At 36.8% G+C, this 18,851-nt stretch overlaps 1 protein-coding gene across 1 annotated transcript in view; it reads left to right on the top strand.

The window, feature by feature from the left end:
* The window catches only part of PPP1R12A (protein phosphatase 1 regulatory subunit 12A), a 213,876-nt gene that overhangs the window by 137,662 nt on the left and 57,363 nt on the right, over positions 1 to 18,851 (top strand). Inside the window, exons 6-11 of the mRNA XM_065423865.1 lie at positions 4,931 to 5,005; positions 5,452 to 5,540; positions 5,690 to 5,847; positions 10,616 to 10,743; positions 17,026 to 17,241; positions 18,223 to 18,317. Coding sequence (XP_065279937.1) covers positions 4,931 to 5,005; positions 5,452 to 5,540; positions 5,690 to 5,847; positions 10,616 to 10,743; positions 17,026 to 17,241; positions 18,223 to 18,317 — 761 coding nt within the window. The remainder of the gene's footprint in view (positions 1 to 4,930; positions 5,006 to 5,451; positions 5,541 to 5,689; positions 5,848 to 10,615; positions 10,744 to 17,025; positions 17,242 to 18,222; positions 18,318 to 18,851) is intronic.

Raw genomic sequence — 18,851 nt, 5'->3', positions numbered from 1 at the left:
GGACAACCAAACAATTTATTATTTCTGATCTTTAAAAACTAATGTGAAAAAAGAATACAGAGCTATCAGCTAATAAGTGTTGGTTGCCTGTGGTGTGCTTTGTAGGTGATTTATAGGGCATATGGGTTTTTTTATAAAACTTCTTCCAGCAAAATGGATAAATGCGATAAATGTGCAACACAATAAAATCTGGTTTCAGAGTACCAGCCCTGTTAGTCTGTATCCGCAAAAGGAACAGGAGTACTTGTGGCACCTTAGAGACTAACAAATTTATTTGAGCATAAGCTTTCATGGGCTACAGCCCACTTCATCGGATGCATAGAATGGAACACACAGAAGATATTTATACATACAGAGAACATGAAAAGGTGGGAGTAGCCATACCAACTGTAAGAGGCCAATCAATTGAGATGAGCTATCAGCAGCAGGAGAGAGAGAAAAACCTTTGAAGTGATAATCGAGATGACCCATAGAAGGTGTGAGGATATTTTAACAAGGGGAAATAGATTCAATTAGTGTAATGACCCAACCATTCCCAGTCTCTGTTCAAACCTAAGTTAATTGTATCTAATTTGCATATTAATTCAAGTTCAGCAGTCTCTCTTTGGAGTCTGTTTTTGAATAAATAATGAACAATAAAATCTGCTATTGACAAATGCAAAGTAATGGGTTCTAAATGGATTATATCAAATGAAGAAAAAGACCTGGAATGACAAAACTCACATTGACTTCTGTGGGGGCAGGATTTCACCCCATGCTTAATAATGGACAGCTCAGTAAAGACCTGTACTCCAGTGCACAGCAGTGTCAGAAAAGCAAACAAAATATTAACATGTATACAGAATGAGATGGAGAACAAAGAAAATATTGCTATTATATAAATCAGTGGTATGCCCTCATGTGGAATATTGTATTCAGTTCTGGTTATCTCTTTTCAAAAAGGAATTAGCAGTTCAAAGATGGGTGATAAGAATGGTTAGGTTTTTGGTTAGATGGTGATTTTTCCGTGTAGAGACTGGGACTCTCTAATCTAAGGCTTGGTCTACACTAAACCCCCAAATCGAACTAAGGTACGCAACTTCAGCTACGTGAATAACGTAGCTGAAGTTCGAAGTACCTTAGTTCGAACTTGCCTCGGTCCACACGCGGCAGGCAGGCTCCCCCGTCGACTCCGCGGTACTCCTCTCGTCTAGCTGGAGTACCGCAGTCGACGGCGAGCACTTCCTGGTTCAACTTATCGCGTCCAGACAAGACGCGATAAGTCGAACCCAGAACTTCGATTGCCAGCCGCCGAACTAGCGGCTGGGTGTAGACATACCCTTAGAGAGGAGAATAACAACTGGAGATACATTATAAATGTACCTGAAATAACGATAATGATGATATTAAGAAGATAAGGGTACTGCTAGTCTTCTCTTTTTCTCATAATTCAAGAACAAGCCACTCAATGAAACTGAACAGGATCAAATTTAAAACTGAAACGGTTTCCTGTTATGAATGTACAATTAGCCTGTGAACACTGTCACCTGATATTTGGGGTAACAATATTAAAAAAATGATATGCCTCTGTGGATAAGAATATCCAGAGTTATAACAACAAATATTAAAAAGGATAATTTTGGAAGAGGATATGACAGCCTCTAACTGTTGAGGTTTAGATAGAAATTTTCTCTAGGAGCAGATTATCCCTACTTCAGTGGTTCTCGCATTTTCTCTGAAGTAGCTGGTACTGGTCACTGTCAAAGGCAGGATACTGGATTAGGTGGAACAGTGGTCTGATCCAGTATGGCAGTTTCTCTGTTACATGTCTGTGTTCAGTTTACAAGTAAAAAGACCCTTTTTTCCTGCAATGTACGCTGCAAGTTCAGACTTTATTATTTCTTCTTTATAAATGATCAGTATTGTGCCAGCTAAATTAATATGCTCCACAGCACCTGAACAGCTCTCCTACCTTTCAGATATTTGCATAAATTGGTCCTTATTGTAAAAAAGATTGTTGAGGCACAAGGAGGAATGAATCTCTCCCTCTCTCCCTGCCGCCACCCCCACCCACCCTCTTAGCTGTGTTGGTTCTTCAAGGCTAACTGGAATGAAAAGCAGTAGTAAAAGCTTTCTTTAGTCATTAAAGTTATGTGATTTTTGAATACATATAGGGAACAGATTTGTTGAGTCAGAAATGGTTATTTATTCATAGTCTAGGGTGACCAGATAGCAAGGGTGACAAATTGGGACGGGATGGGGGGTAATCGGCACCTATATAAGACAAAGCCCCAAATATCAGGACTGTCCCTATAAAATTGGGACATCTCGTCACCCTTTCATAGTCACTTAATAGAGAAGAAACTTTATTTTAAAGTTAACAAAGCTTTTGATTTGAAGGGAAGTTAGTTGTGTATACTTAAAATATCAGAACTCAACTCCCAGCAAATCAGATTTTAGGACCTTTTTGTTGCACCAGGTAGACAAGTGGGTGGGCAAAAGGAAACCTCCTTCAGTTTCTGAATCCACTGTAATCAGTGACAGCAGTGGCCTGTTTTAGATCTTAGCAGTTAGCACTGGCTAGTTCAGCTTTGTTTATTTGATATAGTAGTTTTCAACATAAAATTGCATACAACATTGCTATGAGGTAGGTAAGTATTACTACCACTATTTTACAGCTGGCAAAATTGAAACAGAGTAGTTATGAACTACTGAAGTCACAGTAGGTAGGGAGAAACTCTAATAGTAATGAATGTTTTGGTTTTAGGTTAGAGGGGGGAAATGTGTTTTCATTTGAAAAAATAGCTGCTGCAAAATCAGAATAATAGTTGAATCCAGTTTCCTCAACTACTACTATTCATACTGGAACAACTGTTTATTTCACTATAGGGTGGCAGGATCATGAACTGTTCACAATATTAAATAGTCTGTGTTACATCTAAAAGACTATAGCTCTGCAGCTACATAGAGCATAAGCAGAGCTGGCTTTGATTGACTTGCAGCACGTTACTGTTACAGAGAATGTCTTCCTAAAGAATGAGCTTTTGGCATTCTGGAAATTTGTACCAGAGAGGCTCCTGGCAGAGCTGATCAAGGCATCATTACTATGTTTGGTCAATTTCTCTCTGGAAAAATTCCTTTTCTGCAGTGAACAACTACTGACCGACAGGTGTTCATTTTAACTGGTTTTTTAGACTAGATGAGTCAGAACATGTCTCAGTTTGAAATACAGATTATCTGGAGAGAAAAAATGCTTCATAGATCTTGTATTTTTATTAAAATTGCTTATTACCTAAACATTTAAAAATGATTCACTTGATGTAAATATTACCTTGAGCTATGCCCTTAATAAAAAGAAGGTGCCCCTGTAAGGTTATATACAGTGACTAAGGGTGTGTCTTACAATCTAATGACATGCCTTGATGGTTGTGAAGCATGAAACTAAAGGAGCAGCATTAATCCATAATACCCTTAAAGTATATTACTGTAGTTTGAAAACCATTAATTCAAAAGGACAACATCAGATATGAGAGAACATTTAATATTAAGAAATTTAGGTGTAAGGATATTTTTACCAAAATCCTCCTTATCGGTTAATATTAAAGACTTACAGTAACTATTTTAAGAAAAAATATTCATTTTAAAGTAAAAGGAGCGTTTTATATTATGAACAACAGAAAAAAAAAAATCCTTTCCCTCTTAGCATCTTTTCAGTCAGCCTTGGGGAAGATTGGGGAAACAGTTTACCAAATACAATAAAATAAAGTAACCTGATAATTCAGATAACATGGTTAATATTATTACATAAAAAATACATTAAAGAATGTTAAGGTTGAAAAGTCAAGCACTCAAAAGTTAGGAAACATCAGAATGAAGGATACCAGAAGGAGCTATTGTAGGGAAATTCTCAGCCCCGCGGCCCTGGACAGAAAACCTGCTCATTACACAGAATCTTCAGAGAATTTAGCTGCCAAATTCTAAAAATTGTCTACTGAGCATGTGTGAACTGAGTTTTTCAGATGCTCAGAGCTTGGCCAAATTTGGGTGAATTTTTATGGGGACAGCAAACAGCACATGCCTGAAACCCAGGTGATCCCCATGTCAAATGTCAAGTCCTTGCTCCAAAGCATTTATGCACTAGTTTCTCATTTAAACAGTTTGTAAAAAACTTGTTAACATCGCTAAACAACATGTTTTCCCTTAATCTTGTTTGAAGAAATAGCTGAGCAGTTACTTTTGAAGAATTTCAGCATTTATTCAGCTTAAGGTAGACACAGTAAATTTCAGTCGAAATGGTTAAAGATGGTAAACTCATAGGCAACTGAAAACTGGTTCTTATAAGGGAAAGTGTCAGACAACCTTAATTATAGGCAGTGTTACCTGCACTGCTTTTATCTGTTTACATGGTGCAAGTTAATTTTTTTAACTTTGTTCTGATCCATGGACCTGTGAGAAATAAAGTTGCAGATGTCTCCAGCTAAATGAAATTGGCATCCATTTCCCATATATCACTGATCTGAGCTGATCATCCTACTCACCCCCAACCTTCTCTGAGCACCATATAACAAGCAGCTATTAGGATGACTCTCTTAGCTGTTTAAAACCCATTGAGGCTCAGAGTAAGATAAAAGTGTCTTTCAAACACTTTTTTTTTAAGCTGGGTTCATGGTATTATGGAATTTAAAATTCTACTACAATAAAATCTTTTTTCCCATGGAGAAATGCTTTTCTGAGCATGTATATTTTCCTGCTCATTTCAGCTTCAGGTAGAAGTGGATTTGCAAAATTCTGTTGAATCACTGCTAGACAGGTGGAATGCTACCAATTTTGTGATGACATCTAGCTCATACTTACGGTTGTGTCTCTTATTACATGATCATGTGACTAGTTATCTATTTTTTAAATCCTTCTTTATAATTATGATGTATTACATTTTTCCCTTCCACACCAGGGTCAGACAGCATTTGATGTAGCAGATGAAGATATTCTAGGATATTTAGAAGAATTACAAAAGAAGCAAAATCTGGTAGGCTTTTTAGAGATATATCTCTCTCTCTCTCTCTCTCTCTCTCTATTTATATGTATGTATTATGGTGCATGTGTGTTTATATGCAAGCTATAACTAATTCAGATTAGTATATGGAATTAACCTTCGGGTTTGACTTGAGGTGCTTAACTGTCCTTCTGTGCCACTCTTTCTTGTTCTATTTGGTTAGTGAAGTTGATCTGAAAATCTTCAAAGGAAAAGTGATGTTTTTTAGGCAAAGCTTTCACTGTATTTAACTACCCAAGGCAAATGCTATATACAGTTATTTGGCATATGCTTGTTTGGGGGTGTTAAGTTATATGTGTTGTAAATAGAGGATTTCTTATATTCTGCAGAAGACAGTATCTTTTAATAACATTTTTATTAAATATGTGTAATTTATACCATTCTATCATTTGAATTGCATCATTTTATCTCTCTTTAAGCTTCATAGTGAAAAACGGGAAAAGAAATCTCCCTTAATTGAATCTACAGCCAACATGGATAATAATCAGTCACAAAAGCCATTTAAAAAGTAAGTAAATCATTAAGATGTTCCTGGTGAGGAAAATAACTTCACAAACTTTCACAAATACTAAGTACTTGTTTGGCTGGTTGGTTTTACTGAAGTTAAGATTAGATATTCTATATTTTTTTATTTGAAATTAATGTTTTTGGTTCCAGTAAAGAAACTTTGATTATTGAGCAAGAAAAGAATGCATCTAGTATTGAGTCTCTGGAGCAAGAGAAAGCAGATGAGGAAGAAGAGGGAAAGAAGGATGAATCCAGTTGTTCAAGTGAAGAGGATGAGGAAGAAGACTCAGAATCTGAAGCTGAAACAGGTAAATAATTTTGGAGAGGTATCTTTGGTTTAGGATGTTGCTTCAGTTAAACTCATTATACTGGGCTTATATGATGGGAATTAATCATTGTAGCTTCTTGATTCCACTTTTCATTTCATTTACTGATGGCCACTTTCTAGTTTCAATAAATTTTAATAGTTTTTAAACAAGTTTAAATCCCCATTTATAAACACAAAATGTAATTCATATGAAGACTTTTGCAATGAGCTATATTCTTGTATTTATGGCAGTGACTGGAATTGAAACTCTTAATTCAGTAGTTTGATTAGCTATTTATAATCAGTATTTTTAATCAGATAATCAGAGAATAATACAAGGTAGCAGAGACTTCAAATAACATACCTAAAAAGGATTTGGAACAGGGAGGAGACAAAGGAAAAGACAGAAATAAGACCTCTATGGGTAGAGTTCTTTGCTCACCATCCTAATGCCTTACATCATGGAGCATTGGAAAAGAAAACATCCTCATGTGTTCTGTCATCTTGAAACAGACTCTGGCAAATGCAGTGGATAATTCTGGCTCAGATATTGACAAATTAGAGAGACCTGTGTTTCGGATAGATTATTATATACTGGAATAAATGTGGTTTAAAAAGTATTATTTTTGGTAGTTCAACATCTGCTTCTCATGCAACTTCAGCTCAAGATTAATAGTACCTCAAAAGAGCTTAGATTCATTTGTAGAAAAACTGGCACTACAGCAGTCTTGTTTAAAAATCTAAGTTGGATGCCATTGTTCAGACTTCTCTGTGCACTCCTAGATTTGGAGAAAATGTTCAGCATTTTGTGCACACTTGTGTGTGTGTGTGTGTGTGTGTGTACACATGTACACGGGGCTGTAAATATTTAAAAGAGTCTAACACACAAATACAGTGTGTATCGGGGGGCGGATTGGGAGGAATTGGGAGGCACAGCGTTTTCTAGCATCTTCTTCCTAAACCCGGTCCATCCCAAATGTCTATCAAAATTTGCCACCTCTTCTCATGCCACCACCAAATTGCATAGTAGCTCTTATCTCCTTACAACTTTCCTCTCCTGTGTCTCTGTCTAGGTATGTTGATAGTTGGAAAAACAATGCTGCTGTTGCCTGTTTGGATAACTGCCTACCCATCTGCATGTGGCTGCTCTAGGGACTGCCCCTTGAGTTGGGGAGAGGAGAAGTTGGTTAGTCTATGTGGGTGATCAAACAATTTCAGAGGAGTTACCAGCTGCTTTCCCAACTGCCCCTTTCCCCCTGCAGGCAGATCAAATGAGGAGCTTTTCTCTGTCACCAAACAGAAGCAGTGGTACTTAAATTACCACCTGGGCCTCCACGTATATCTGGGGCCGGGTTTTATGCTTGCATGTGGTGTTAGGTGAATGTGTAAATACATTGCTTAAACTTGTGTTCTGTGTGATTGTAAAATATGCTAGGCAGTGATAGACCGCTATTACTAATATAGCAATGTTTTTAATATGTAAAACAACAGAGAAATGTTGTAAGTACATTATATTCTAAAGAACAAATGCCTAATGGAAAAAAAATCACATAGTATTTGGAAAGAAATTTGCAGAGGGTTAAACTATTTTGTACCTAATTTAGAGGCATGCATCAAAATATCTAGAGAGATGCTTAATATATAGTTGCACTACTTAGTTTTCTATTTTTAGACTATTACCATTTTAACCCTAATTTTCAAGAATACTGTAGATTATATAAATTGAAATATTGGGTTTATTTAATAAATTTTCATTGGAACCAAAAAAACTTGAAAAACAGTAAAGCAGAACTTTAGCTTTCCTTATTCTCCTTTCTGGTTTGATTTGCCACTTCATGAACTGGGTCTCTGGTGAACTACAAAAGGCCCATAATAAGCATCCATATGAGAGAAACTGTCTGCATTTTTTAGGCTTCCCCTTACCCTCTCTGGTTCTCATACAGGGTTCCCCTGATTACCCTCAGAAAGATCCTCTTTCTTTTTAAAAGACACTTTATATAGCTCTCTTCTCTGTCAAGTTGCTGTTTTGCATCAGGCCTTTGCTACCTCACCTTTGAAAATTCTGTTAGAAGATTGTGACACTTTATCAGATTGACATTACTACAGTGAAGAAGAAAATTCTTCCAAATCAGAAAATATATTTGGATCAGTTTAATGTTTCTAAGTTGTTTTGTCATAATCTTGTTAAATCTTTGTTAAATCTATTAGCATTATAGTGCAATGATACTCATATACAGTCAATAAAACTATCTCTTGGACATAGTGACTTGAACATTTTAAAATAATTAAAATATCCTTGTCAGCCATCTCTGCTCATCTTAAAATATTCTGCCTTCATATAGTTCATCCACCTGAGCTACATTTCAGCACTGGACCAATAAAAATGCTATAAATATTTTCCATAAATGAAATTGTGGGATGGGGTAAGCTCCAGAACTAAATTCTCACTAGATTTTCATAGTTCTTAGATTTTAATTAGACCATCGTCTCCTATAAATGTTTAATGATATACTGCAAAATCACTCTCAAACTTAGAGAGTCAATCATCACTTTGGTATTCCTGCATCCCTCATCTAGAGAGGCTGAGGTTTGTTAAACTTAAGTCACCTTTGATACATCATGCAGTGGTGCCTCAGTCACTGCGCTAGCTATAATGTTTCCTAAACTCCATGACTTTTCTAACTGTGTTCTTTTGATTACTAGTAGATGGTTTTGTGCCAGGAAAATTTGACTGTGACACAAGAATTAATTTTCATGTAAACTTTGGACTTTCTTTAATATAAACAAGGCTTTTATCATACTTTATTTGGCAAGCAAGAGAAGTTAGGCTTTTCCCTGAAGAGCTGCATCTCTAAATTTCAGCTGCACTTTCCCTTTTTTCCCATTATTCCTCTTAATGTAGCTTTACAGTGAAAATTCTCAGAAATTTAATGATGATTCCAATTGGATAATGTAAAGCGCTTTTCCACACAAATGTAGTGTTGCAAACTCCTGTGACTTTTATTACAAGTGATGTGATAGTTGGTGTGTTTTCGTAAAACCTCAGCTCCTGGAGGCTATTGATTATGTGAGAATCTCCCTTTTTTTTTTTTTTTTTTTTTTTTTTTTTTTTTGAGAAGTTTCTATCCGTAAGGGCTGCGGTGTAGAAAAGCTTAAATATGTGAACTCATGCTCTGAAGGCTAACCAACCAGAAAGTAAATAAAAACCTAATGTTTATTCATTTTTTAAATTTCATGATTTTGGGGGTAGCTTGACTCCTGATTTTTGAATTTAGTATGTATACTAACTCATATAATTAATGTATAGTTTTATTTGCTGGCCTGCATTCCCTCGGATCATTTCAAACATTGTCATGTTGCTCTATCTTTTCCTTCCCATCTCGCACCTCTTCCCACATACTTGAATTCTTATGCTGCTACTTCTCTTCTTCCACATTAGATTCAAGACTGTACTCCTCACTTATAAATCTCTCTTTAACTACTGCACCTATATCTGTCTCCATACTTCTGTCAGTTCACATGGACAATCCACATTTCTAGTCTAATTGATCTTTTTATCAAGTGAATACAGAGTTTTTGCCTTTTTATGTTTTCCCTATGTGTGCAAGGAGCTTTTTATGAAATACACACCATATCACATACACCAAGACCCCTCCAACCTGTAGATGTGCTCACTTTACCAGTTAAAATGTGTTTTTATTAAGTACCAGGCTTGCAAATTTGACCTGAAGCCAAGCCAGGTACTTTGCCACATGCTTCACCAGCAATAAAGATTCTGCAATTGGACCTTAAACTAACAATTTTATTCACTGATTAATTGCTCTCCCAGGTCTGTGTTGGCTCTTCGGTGCTTATATAAGTTAAAAGTAGTTTAAACTTAGTGAATACCATATATGAGTGAATTTGTATGGGGAGCAGATTGTTGGAGTAAGGAGGTGCCAATTATTTAATTAGTTACTTTTCACAGCAGAACCACACATTAATATCTTTCCATTGTGTTTTATGCTGTACTGTATTATACCTGTTTTGTCTTTACACTATGACCTCTTTAAAGCAAGGACCTGTTTTACTGTAGTGCAATGTACATTCATTGCACTTTGTAAATAGTCTTGTATTATCTTTGAAAACTCTGAATCAGTTTTGGATCAGAATCTGTGTTTATTTGCTGAATTGCAGTATATTACTCAGTACAAGATACTTAACCACATGTGTAACTTTAAGCACAAGGTGTCCCAATGGGACTAATTAGAGGCTTAAAGTTAAACACATAGATGAGTACGTTGCTGAATTGAGGCCTTTGTTAATAAAGATAGAGAAGAATGTTGTAGTTTAGGAAAAAACAGTTACAATCCTTCCGAAGGCAAGCAGTCCAGACCTAATAAGGATTACGTTACCCACACTGTCCAAAACTAAGTAGGCTGATTTTTTTTTTCCTTCATGCATCTCAGAGCTTAACTTTTTTGAGGGGCATCAGCAAATGACTAGGGTCTGAAGCTGCAACCCTTAAGAGCATGTAATTCTGACTAATGTGAATGGGAATGCTGTATGCCTAATGACTATGGGGAAAGGTCTTGTTATTTTTGACCAAGAGACAATTAAAATGGGTGGGGGCAGGAGTAAACGTTGAAGACTAGAAAATGGCATGATTAACAGTATATTACTTGGGAAGGTTTAACTAGGGTTTTAAGCTATTCTGAAGAAATGTGATTTCTATAAAATATGAAATCACGAAATTTACAAATGACATATCTTAAATGTTTTATTTGCAGACAAAACCAAACCTTTGGCATCTGTAACTAATAATACAAATAACATCAATGCACAACCAGCTTCTGTAGCTGTGACAGCATCTTCCATAACCACTGGTCAAGTGACACCTACATCACCCATTAAGAAGGTAAAACAAAACAAAATTTCTTTATGTATGTGTTTCTAGATAGAATTTATTCTTAAACAATAGAACACTAAGTACTATGTGTTGATTCCAGTGTAAAAATGTGAATTGGCTTGACCGAATGAGTTTTAGATAATACACCAAGAATATTGAAGTATTCTGTATTCTTCTTTAGAATATTTGCTTTCAATTTTTATAAAACGTACAGCTTTAAGTATTTTCAAAATTGAGTTTCATCATGTTTTACTAAGACTTCTACATGTATGTTACATACCTGAAGGATAGTAGTTGTTTAACAAAAAAAATTGTCCAAGAAAAAGCACCTCTGTTAAAAAATCTTTTATTTATAAACCCACTCTACTTTTTATGGAGAGTGGGGGGACTTGTTCTATTTAAATCTAAACAAAGCAGATTGTAAACAAGAACCTCAAGAATGTAACTTAATATACCGTATACACCTCTACCCCGATATAACGCTGTCCTCGGGAGCCAAAAAATCTTACCGCGTTATAGGTGAAACCGCGTTATATCAAACTTGCTTCAATCTGCCGGAGTGCGCTGCCCTGCTCCCCCTTCCCGCCCCCTCCCCCCCGGAGCGCTGCTTTATCGCGTTATATCCGAATTCGTGTTATATTGGGTCGCATTATATCGGGGTAGAGGTATATATAGTTGTGTAGAAAAGGAAGTACTTGTGTTCCTGAACACTTGGACTCTTCTGAAACACAGGAAATAACAAGTAGCAATTTTAATAAAAAACTAACACACGATAACAAACCAATAGAGGACAGGAATTTTAAACTGATGTTCTATATATGTAATCTAACTGAAAACACTTTTTCAAATAATGTAACTTATTGTTTAATGTATATACATATTGGGACCATATGTGTTCATTGTTGATAGATCCAAGGTGTTGCGTGTTGGAATCAATTAAGCTACACATAAACCTGGATAGATGGGTAGAATGGAAATTGTGTTTGAAATTGACTTTTTGTTTTAGACATACAAGCTGCATTTTTAGACTTGTTGGAGGAGGGACTTGAGAGAAGAAATCTGCTCAGGTCCTCTGTCATGCAGCTTTCAGTCTCCTGTCAGTACTGCTCCATAGTTGAGGGAGGACTCCCATGTAGTATTTTTTTAAATCTTAACGACTGTTCTGTGCTTGGTTCTTCAGCTTCTCCTGTGTTTTCTATACCAGTTCCACAGTGTTGATCAGTTCTAAAGTCATGCAGCTGAAGTGAAAGCCTCAAAATATCTCTGCTGCTTCTGCCTCCTCTTTGCAAATCTGAGGTTGCAAATATCAGACAAGTACAGAAGAATTTGAAATAAAATGAAGGATATTTCTTTTTCTAGTCACAATGTTTTGAAATGGTGAAGCAGCTTTTTAAATAACTACATTTTCAATCTTGGCCAGTCTTGGTTATGTTTATCACCAAACCCCACCAGTTACAAAAATAACAGATTTATAAAGCAGAAAGGATGTGTTGAACATTTGAACTCTGGGAAAGAGTTCTGTGAAAATGGCTCAAGCAGTAGAGGAGACATCTCATAAACTTTTAAAATATAATGTGATGGCCCACAAAGGACCCAAACCTTTCCCTGCTCTCTCAGAACTTGTGCAAAATTATATTTGCAGCAATATGAGCTGGTCAGAACTTTGTCCTCCGATACATGTGTATATGTGGTTCCCTCTCATTGGTCCTTTGGGAGTGATAGACATGAGAAGTGAATGTTATTTATTCATTAATTTTAAAAACAAGTACAGGTAAGAACTCTGCATTGAAATGGTAGGGATATGACTTTCAACATTTTATTTTAAAAGTTTTCCTTATTTTTTTTAAATGTCTATTGAAACAAGGATAGAGAATCCCATCTCTCCCTGGGGCCCTGTCCTGGTAGGAGAATACACAGCAGCACTAACTTGGGGAATTTTCTGTTTTAAATTCTTAAGTGAATTTTAAACAAAATAGAACATTCCAAGGTGTTCATTTGTCAGTCTACAATCATGTTTCTGTATTATACATCAACAGGCTAACCTGGCCAGCTATTTGCTTAATTCGCTTTTCATATTTGGAAGTAATATGTAAGACTGTTGTAACTTACCTGAAATCCTGTATTAGATTTACCAGAGCAAGATTGTCTTAAACATCAATAGTTAGGTACCGGTAATTTTAGCATAAATGCTATGTTTCTTGTGCAGCTGAGGATGGCATCTAGCGTTAGCATTAGTAGTTCGAGAGCATGTTCAGTGTGCCAGACATTTTCCAGACAGAAAAGAATATACTGCCCTTGCCACAAGGAGCTCACAGTCTAAAGACAGGCATATAACAAGATAGATGTTAGAGGGGAAGGAGTAAAACCTATTGGTAGATTGGCCATGACTTGGTCACAGCTAGCAAAAAGGTTAAATTTAACAATATACTTGTATGCATATTAGTATAGGTCAGCTAGATTAACAGTAGGCATGATAGAAGAGAGCCTTGAAAAGGAATTTAAGTATGATCATTTGCCTTAATTATCTGAAGGATGATATTTTCAATGTGACTGTATCAAGGGTTTTTGTGCCATATGGAATTGACTTCCTCTGGCCTATGTTAACAGTTTGTGTGGATGTCTGGACTAGTGTTTTGGCCACCATTTTTCTCACTAGCAAAACTAAAGAAGTTCATCTAAAGATAGTAATGATAGATTTCTGAAGAGTCTATCCCTGCATATGACTGGTATTTGAGTGTGTTAAACTCTAAAGCTGTGTCTGTTTCAATTTTTTTTTTTTTTTAAGAAGACTCTTATTTTCAGGCTTCTTTCCAGTGTGTCTTGTGCTCTTCAAGGAAAGATAGAAGCAGTCTTGACTGGATTAGTCTCAAGGGAGTGCTTGGAAGGATTCCACTAGCTTTAATCCATAGGAGTTGAAAAGGGAAGCCTGAGACAGGAAGTATAAACTGCTGTGGCCCCAATCCTGACCCCAGTGTAGTTGGGTCATGTGCCGGAGAACTTTTCCAGGACTTAAACGAAGGAAGAATTCTACCCTCAGGCTGCTATAGCTCTAGCCTCTGCACTGCTTGTACACTGACCGCATTGATGGGGAAGTTACTAGTGGATACACCATTTCTGCCCCACTTTCAAATCCTTATTCTGCAGTCCTTCTCAGGAAGACACCATTGAGCGCCATGGCGTGTGTGGGGTAGGCAACTTCTGCACATCAGGCTCATACTAGTTGCAAGAGGGCCCTCCACCGTATGGGAGGAGAAGCCAATTTCTGTGGGTTGTTAGCTCTCTTTCGGAGCCTCTGTGAGTTTGGTCTCTCAAAACGTAATGGCCAGAACTCTAGGAGGCTTCAACCATTGTATTAAGGTAGTGATACATCTTCAGGCTAGTGTCTCAAAGCATATCAAGAGTTGAGATACTCTGGACATATCCAAGAGAGTGCTCAGGATTGGGGGGGGGGGGGGGGAGTGCACAAGGAGCCTCGAGCTCAGCACCTCTTTCAAGGACTATGAGGAACTAGTGCTGCAGTAGCCTTTTCAAAGTGGAGGAGTATAATGTTTGTATTGCAGTATGGCCAGGAGGAGCTAATAAGGGGTGCCTTTGATTTAGGCTGTACAAACACATCATGAAAGGCAGTTCCTACCCAAAGAACTTAAATTAGTTCTAATTTAAAAAAAAAAATGCAACAAGTGGATATATCACACAATCTAAAGAAATAGGGGAGGGATCATGAGGCTAAAAAAATGTGGGAAACCTGTGATTATATGGTATAGTATAACATGCAAGCCATGGCTATAAAGTTATATGCACAGCCAGAAGGTTTTTAATAAGTTAGAATTAGAGGCTATGAATAAACAAACTGGATATCAAGGATCCCTATGAGCTATCTATCTAGTCAATATCAGTTGGTGTTTTCCTGTAGGTGTAATGGTACAAGTGGGTCACCAGAGAACATTTGAAGAAGAGGTTAGGCTTTATGGGCAGGCACTGACTCTCTTCTTGAAGGGAGCATGATGTTTGTGCTCCCTAGAGGTCCTGAGGGCTGTGCTTTAGGCACAATACATCCCATTTTGTGCAATAATTCAACTTGCAATGTATGTTCTAGCCTCAAACCTGTTCAAATAGAAGAGAATCCTATAAATTGCCACAGTTCCTCATGCAATGTTATCTTATGGTAGGTAAAAGAAATTAGCTTAGCCTTTGAGATTCCATCAGTGCTTGGATAAAAGTAAATTTGAACTAGTGGATGACCAAACTGATAGTGCTATATATTGCACTGTAGTAGAGTTAAACGTCCAAGGTTTGGAGAGGAATGGTTCTGCTTCTAAAGTGGAGTGGTTATGTGAAAGGTGGTGGGCTAGTTTTATTTCTGAAGACCTCATCAACTGCTTGTATCATCTTCCTTCATAGCAACATGTGCAGTATAGTACACTCTTCTGTTATGAGAGGGGGAGAAAGGAAATAAAAAATACACTAGAGTTAAAAATAGTTGTAGGTTGCTAATGATAATGGCCAATATACTGTGTGGAGAAGAGAGCATCTTTGGATGTGTATATATATGTCCTGACCAAAGGTATCAATGAAAGGTCACAGTCAGATGCAAAGTCACTCTTGCTTAATCCTCTTTCTTATGCTGCAGTCAGGGACCCATGATCATTAACAGCCTTCGGTATCTTATTCCTTTAGTTGATGAAGGCTAGATTCAATGAGATGACACATATTTGCAAAGTGTGTGCTGCTGGCTGATGAATAGAGTTGTACATCATTTGTGTGCCCTGTGGGGTTGGAAATACATGGCACTTTTGATCTCTGAAATGTAGAGAGATGCAAAGAGCAAAAAATGGGTCAGTATTGACTAAGGTGGAAGGATCAGGCACAGTGAAATGTAGGCTTTTCAGTAGGTGAAGAGGATACTATCCATTGACCAACAGTAATTGCTAGTTTCATAGCTGTGCTCAACTGCGGTAAGAACAAACAGTTAATGTGAATTTTACCAACCAGTGGATTGGCTAGGCTACTGTTAGATGGATTTTCAGTCCACACAGTGATGTGTGTATTGTTTATAATGTGGCAATTTGATTGATTTGCTCTTTGTCCAGCCTTCATACCCCATCCCATCACCTCTGCACTCAGGCTGCACCATGCTTTCCATCATCCCAAGCCTCCTTCTTGGACATATCCAGTCTTTCTTTGTCTAGTAACCATTCCAGCTTCTCTGACTTCTAGTTTCTGTTAAAATTGTCCCTAGTGATTACACAACTATCTGAGCTGTATGACCTCCATCTTCCACAGAATTCTTGGATTTCAGGTATCTAAAGTATTTTTATAACTTAAAAGGGAAAACATTTTAAATATAACTTCAAGTTGACAGTGTATATTGAACAAATGATTAAAAACTGGAATGAATTGGTCATTTAGCTTATTCTATACCATTATATATGGTACGTTTTATGTTTGGGTCTACCATGTGAAAAGTACAGCAGATAAACTTTCTCAAAATGTAGAATATCAGAATGTTGTAATTATCTTTTATATATGAAAGCTTCATTGCCTTTTGTATGTGGAAACTAAATGCATTTTTGTATCAAAATGTGTCATTTCACAACATGGTCTAGTGTATTTAATAGGAACTTTTTACCAAAGTATTAGAAATGTCTTGTTGCTTTTAGATATTTTGTGCTTCAAAGAAGAGCAGTGTACATGAATAAGGAATTGAGTGTGTGGATTTAAAACAAAAAGCTTCTTTTTCTCTATTTCCATTCTTTCACTCTTCATCTTTGTGTCTTGTCTTAATTGGCTCTAGTATGATTTCATTCCTCCTATCATGCCTGTGGCGGAGTCAGTACATCCTGCATCATGGAGGCAGGGCTTGCGCAAAACTGGCATTGTTCTTGTGCCCAATAAGGGTGAAAAGTCTATGGTGAGGCTTTGGTGTGTACAGGATTTGTTTCAGGTTGCAAAGTAACATATTTAATCAAAGTGTTGATACCAGAGTTGCATGGTTTTCAATTGTGTGTAAATTTTTGTTTGCATTTCTTTATCACAGTGTGTATTATGAAGTGTAGAGGGTTTTCAAGCTAACTTTTAGAAAAGTTGTTTTCCTTTTTGATCCATTTGTTCCTTATGTCATTAACCTACCCAGGAAATGAACATGTATTGGTTGCCCCTTCCTCCACCAAAAAAAAAATCCAATATGATAACTGGAAGTAGCTAAGTATTTTGAAATATCCCTAAGAAGCATGAAATACCAGAGTTAGTGTAAGTTAATGACGTTTAATTTAATGATGTCTTTGTTTACAGTTTCCAACTTCAACAACCAAGGTTTCTCCCAAAGAGGAAGAGAGAAAAGATGAATCTCCTGCCTCTTGGAGGTTAGGTCTTCGAAAGACTGGCAGCTATGGGGCACTTGCAGAGATTACAGCTTCCAAAGAAGCTCAGAAAGAAAAGGACTCTACAGGTGTTATGCGTTCGGCTTCAAGTCCCAGACTCTCTTCTTCATTAGACAACAAAGAAAAGGTAACCATTTTCAGAATATAAAACAACATTTTAAATTCTGGCCAGTTAACTTAGTATAAATATTAGTTATGATTTAAAGTGAATGTCATATAAACTCCACTACAATGTAGCTATCTATACGAGTACATAATACTCTTACAAAGTTTTATTAAAAGTCAGCTGTTAAATTGTGGCATTGTGGTCTTGATAGGCAGTAGAGCTGCCCTAGAAGAAATGCAGCTGTTATGCCATCTTTTGAAAAATGTAGCAGGCCTCTCTCTCCACACAGAGCAGCTTCATTAGCTGGTGCAAGAGTGTATGTGCAGGGCCTTGCCACCTTTGGGAAGACTTGCACCACTAGTTGTGCAAAGGCTTGTGCAGTGAAGGGAGTGCAAAGATTGTGATAGTTTCTGTCCCTTGCTGCAGAGTGCTGGGGATGAGGACCAAAAAAGGCTCCTTATACCCCTTCATTCACATCTTGTGTGGACAAAGATTAATCTTTTATCTTCCTAAATTAAGCATTAATTAAAACTGTTACTAATTTGGCATAGACATTTGAGCAAAAATACTTCATGGTTTTGCTTGTTACAAAGTAATGTAATTCCTTTTTTCAAGTTCTAATGTCTTTGTGCACGTAATCCTGATTAAATATGTTTGCAGATTTTAGGAAAACACTAAAACACTTTAAACGGTAGTTACAATTGGCTGTTATTTTAAACTGAACCTTTGGAGACATATTAATAGAAAAACAAAAGGACATAAAATTAAGACAGTTGGTCCTTTGAACAGTTTGCCATTCCCAGTATGATGCTTGTTATTCTTAACTTCTGCCTGATGCTAATTGTGCAAACTAACTTGGAATATAAATAGAGTTGGAATTGGCATAGATAATTTTGTAACTTTGACAGGAGTGCAACTAGGGACATTTGAATAGCTTTTAATATAACTTATGACTATCATACAAAGCTATTCTTGACTTCTAAAAAATTTTCTGTCTTAAAGGAGAAGGATAATAAAGGAACTAGACTTGCATATGTTGCACCTACAATACCAAGACGACTGGCCAGTACATCTGACGTTGATGAGAAAGAAAACAGGTGACTCTTGAAGCTGTAACTTGCTTTTTAACTGTACACACAATTATTTGATATCAGAATCTCTTGGAAACTAGCCTCTGGACCTCCAAAAGAAAAGTTGAGTTGTCTTTAATGATGTCATGCCTCCAGAATATTTTAATAGGTTGTTAACTGTTTTCATGTACTAAGATGGTAGTAGTAGCTATTTAAGGCCCTTCATATACAATAAGCATTTTCTACATATTTACATTGCTGTTACAAGTGCATCCTCTTTCTCTTTTGCTTGAATCACATGTAATGTTACCATTTTAGGTTGCCACTAACATTTTTCTTCCAATATAAAATTTGTGGTGTGTCGTAGGCTTTCTTTATTTTGTAGAGGCAAATATATTTTCCAAGGGGGACTTGTGTTCTGTACTTGTGTTAGCCATTTCATATGCGGCTGTAGGAGTTGTAGAATTTCTATCTAGCTAGACACTGACCTTATTTAAAAAGAAAAAAAAAAGTTTGTTGGATTTCCTTGCCTGCAGTTAGACCCATGGGAGCCGATTGATC

This window comes from Emys orbicularis, chromosome 1, assembly GCF_028017835.1.
Source record: "Emys orbicularis isolate rEmyOrb1 chromosome 1, rEmyOrb1.hap1, whole genome shotgun sequence".
Lineage (NCBI taxonomy): Eukaryota > Metazoa > Chordata > Testudines > Emydidae > Emys > Emys orbicularis.
Note: the sequence above shows the minus strand (reverse complement) of the source record. Positions and strands in the feature narration are given on the sequence as shown.